This window comes from Bubalus kerabau, chromosome X, assembly GCF_029407905.1.
Source record: "Bubalus kerabau isolate K-KA32 ecotype Philippines breed swamp buffalo chromosome X, PCC_UOA_SB_1v2, whole genome shotgun sequence".
NCBI classification, from domain to species: domain Eukaryota; kingdom Metazoa; phylum Chordata; class Mammalia; order Artiodactyla; family Bovidae; genus Bubalus; species Bubalus kerabau.
Window position 1 is genome coordinate 12453948 of NC_073647.1, and position 4289 is coordinate 12458236.

General features: G+C 51.5%; 1 protein-coding gene across 1 annotated transcript; it reads left to right on the plus strand.

The window, feature by feature from the left end:
- The first annotated feature begins 1366 nt into the window (after nt 1-1366).
- TEX13D (TEX13 family member D) lies at nt 1367-3136 on the plus strand. The gene is given in 2 exon segments (XM_055564664.1): nt 1367-1879; nt 1952-3136. Coding segments are annotated over 2 exon segments (1698 nt in total).
- Nucleotides 3137-4289: the final 1153 nt, after the last annotated feature.

Genomic DNA, 4289 nt, shown 5'->3' on the forward strand with positions numbered 1-4289 from the left:
TATATTAAAAAAGAGGAATCACAAAATACAGTAACACTGTCTTTTGTATGCCACCTCATGCGAAGAGTTGACTCATTGGAAAAGACTCTGATGCTGGGAGGGATTGGGGGCAGGAGGAGAAGGGGACAACAGAGGATGAGATGGCTGGATGGCATCACCGACTCGAAGCATGTGAGTCTGAGTGAACTCCGGGAGTTGGTGATGGACAGGGAGGCCTGGTGTGCTGCGATTCACGGGGTCGCAAAGAGTCGGACACTACTGAGCGACTGAACTGAACTGAGTATGTAGTTGGGCTTCCTGTAAAAAATCAGCCTGTAGTGCTGGAGCCCCAGGAGACACAGGTTCGATTACTGGGTCGGGAAAGATCCCCTGGAGGAGGGCATGGTAATCCACTCCAGTATTCTCCCCTGGAGAATCCCATAGACAGAGGAGCCTAGCGGGCTACAGTCCATAGGGTCGCAAAGAGTCAGACACAACTAAAGTGACTTACATTGCACGTAGTTACCTTTGAAAGTGAAAGTGTTAGTCGCTCAGTCCTCTCCGACTCTTTGCAACCCTATGGGCTGTAGGTTGCCAGGCTCCTCTGTCCATGGAATTCTCCAGGCAAGAATACTGGAGTGGGTTGCCATTTCCTTCTCCAATGCATGCATGCGTGCTAAGTCACTTCAGTCATGTCCAACTCTGTGCGACCCTATGGACAGTAGCCCACCAGGCTCCTCTGTCCACAGGATTCTCTAGGCAAGGATACTGGAGTGGGTTGCCGTTTCCTTCTCCAGACAGGGATTCTAAGTTTGTTTATTCAGGATGCTGAGGGAAATGTGCCGACAGTGGGACTGACTGCATTAAAGGTCTGAAGTGTATCTAAGAACTATGGGAGAGGAAGGTGAGACAAAAGTAGAACTGCACCCACCTATGCAGCTCCAACCAGTTACGGATTCATTCCACCATGCTGGGTATTATCCTTCGGAAGTTCTAACAATAAAGCCTTCTAGAGGCTCACTGTGGCGCCCAGTGCAGCTTCTGGTCCGCTCACCCTGTAGAGGCGGCGCTTGCTGGGAGGCAGATCCCAGCAGGCCTTGTGGGTGGCTCAGCACGACTGTGACATGTCTCACCTGTGATGTGTCTCGCCGTCAACTGCCAAACTGAGGTTGACGTCGTGAGGGAACCTGTTTTACTCTCTGTGTGGAAAGCAGGAGCCTCTGATGGAGGAAGGCCAAGGCTGGGCTAGGACTGAAGGAGGACTGACCCGGCAGGTGAAGGGCGGACTTGGTAGCAGCTGCAGCTTTTAGCTGCCGCGGCTGCCGGGAAGTGGCGTCTTCCTCAGTGTTGGTTCCTCAGGTGGTTGGTTGACTAGGCCTCGGTGGCCATGGCGGTGAACTTTGCGGACTACATGAGTGGCTTTCGTCACAACGATGTAATCAGTTTCATCAACAGTGAGGTCCTCGTGAACAGAGGCGACCCTGATTTCTACATGGCCTTCTGCTTGCGACCCTGGAATGAGGTAGAGGATTGGCTGCGAATTGTCATAGCTAACCCGCAGGTACCACACGACATCAAGAGGGCCTGTGCCTGGAGGACGCTGGTCTTGAGCGTGCATGTGGGCATGAGGCAGCAGGAGCGGCAGGAGTGTCAGATCTGGTGGCTGCAGGAGCAGGTAGAGAAGTGAGAGGAGACTTCCTGGGCCCTGGCCTCTGAGCTGCAGCGCGTGTGTGAGGAGTGGGAGGAGATGGTTGCACAGTTGCGCTTCACCTGGGCCTCACTGCAGCAGGTGCTGAAGGAGTGTGATGTGCTTTGTGGGTGGCTGCTCCAGGTCCCCCCATTGGCCCAAGATATGGGGCCTGGGCCTCGAACCGAGCAATTTGGGGCAGTAGCATGGCCCGTGAGTGGAACAGCAGGTGGCTATGGGGGTGCATGGCAGGCCTTATTTTGAGGCAGCTGCCCATATGCCAAGGCAGATGCTGCCCCCAAAGCTGCTGTTTATGTGCCAGGACCACCGAGTCCCTGGTCCCAGGCCATGCAACCCGTTATGCCAATGCCGAGGCTGTATCTATTTCCATACCATGCACCATTACCCATGGGATCGGCATTCTTGCCACCTATACCACCATCAGAAGCAGAAGCTGCAGTAGTCCCATTTCAGATGCCTTCTCAAGGAATCAATCTACCTGGCCCACTGGTTGAAGTGGGCTTGCAAGAGAAGATGGCCCCCCTGGGCAACGAGAAGAGCTACAGCCAGGGAGAAGGTCCTGAGGTCCTGCAGGGTACAGTCCCCTTAGGGGATATCAGAAGTCTTAACCAGGAAGAAGGTCAGGAGAGGTCACAGGAGATGGTCCCCCTTGGGGATAGCTGGAGCCACAGCCAAGAAGAAGGTCCAGAGAGACCCCAGGGGATGATCCCTCTGGGGACCAGTGGGAGCCACAGCCAGGAAGAAGGTCAAGAGAGATCACAGGAGATGGTCCCCCTTGGGGATAGCTGGAGCCACAGCCAAGAAGAAGGTCCAGAGAGACCCCAGGGGATGATCCCTCTGGGGACCAGTGGGAGCCACAGCCAGGATGAAGGTCAAGAAAGGTCACAGGAGATGGTCCCCCTTGGGGATAGCTGGAGCCACAGCCAAGAAGAAGGTCCAGAGAGACCCCAGGGGATGATCCCTCTGGGGACCAGTGGGAGCCACAGCCAGGAAGAAGGTCAAGAGAGGTCACAGGAGATGGTCCCCCTTGGGGATAGCTGGAGCCACAACCAAGAAGAAGGTCCAGAGAGACCCCAGGGGATGATCCCTCTGGGGACCAGTGGGAGCCACAGCCAGGAAGAAGTTCCCAGGAGACCCCAGGGGACTGTTCCCCTGGGGGACAGCAGAAACCAGAATCAGGAGAGATATCTAGAGAGTTTCCAGAGGATTCTCCCCCTGGAGTACAATAGAAGTCACAAGCAAGAAGATCCACAGAGACCCCAGGGGACTGACCACCTGGAAGTCAGCAGAAGCCAGAGCCAGGAAAGAGGTCCAGAGAGGCCTCAGGCTACTAACCAGGGGGACAACTGGAGCCATGATGGGAGAGAAAATCCAAAGAAACAACAAAAGGGAAAAAAGCCTCAGAATCATACCACAAGGAGAAGTCTGCCTCAGGTTGCAGTTCAGTGAATTGGAAGTGCCCATGGTGTAAAGTGATAAAATTTCCATGGTGCAAGTCCTGCTATAAATTCAGGAAAGTCTGCAGGGCAGTTGAGAGTGGAGGCCTGGACTCAGGACAAACTTAGTGATTTGAGGAAGGTAAGTGAGAATGGAAACACTCCAAAGAAAAACCAATTTCCTAAGAACCCATACTCTTTTGATAAGAAAGTACTCATTTACTTTACAGAAAATGTGAAACCAAAATTATGATATAAAAATTAAAGTAATTCATTATCCCATTACCTAAATAACAACTTTTTATCATTGTGGGTATACACAATGAAGTGAAGTGAAGTGAAGTGAAGTCGCTCAGTCGTGTCCGACTCTTCTCGACCCCATGGACCATAGCCTATCAGGCTCCTCTGTCCATGGGATTTTTCAGGCAAGAGTGCTGGAGTGGACTGCCATTTCCTTCTCCAGGGGATCTTCCAACCCAGGAATTGATCCCAGGTCTCCCACATTGCAGGCAGACGCTTTACCGTCTGAGCCACCAGGGAAATCCCCCTTGGGTATACATATACACATAAATAATGTGCATGCTCAGTGGCTTCAGTCATGTCCGACTCTTTGTGACCCTATGGACTGTAGCCTGCCAGGCTCCTCTGTACATGGGATTCTCTGGGCAAGAATACTGGAGTGGGCTACCATGCCCTCTTCCAGGGGATCTTCCTGATCCAGGGATCGAACCCAAGTTTCTTATGTCTCCTGCATTGGCAGGTGGATTCTTTATCATTAGTGCCATGTGGGAAGCCCACACATACATACATACATACATATATATATATTTTTTTTTCATTTACTTGAAGAAAGATGGATGGCTTTTGAGTATCATACTCTAAGAAATTTCTCCTAATTGAATTTATGTTCCCAGGTGCTGAATTCTACATGTTTGATACTGATTGGTTGACATCCCAGAGAAGCTGAAGTCAAGACTTTTATTTTTCCTTTTTCACTCTTTTCTGTTTTCTTTCTTTCTTTAAAAAAAAAAATTATTTATGGCTGGCCATGCTGGGTCTTTGTTGCTGCTCGCGGGCTATCTTGTTGCAGCCAGTGGGATCTACTCTTCTTTGCGTTGTGTGGGCTTCTCATTATGGTGGCTTCTCTTGTTTCAGAGTCCAGGCTC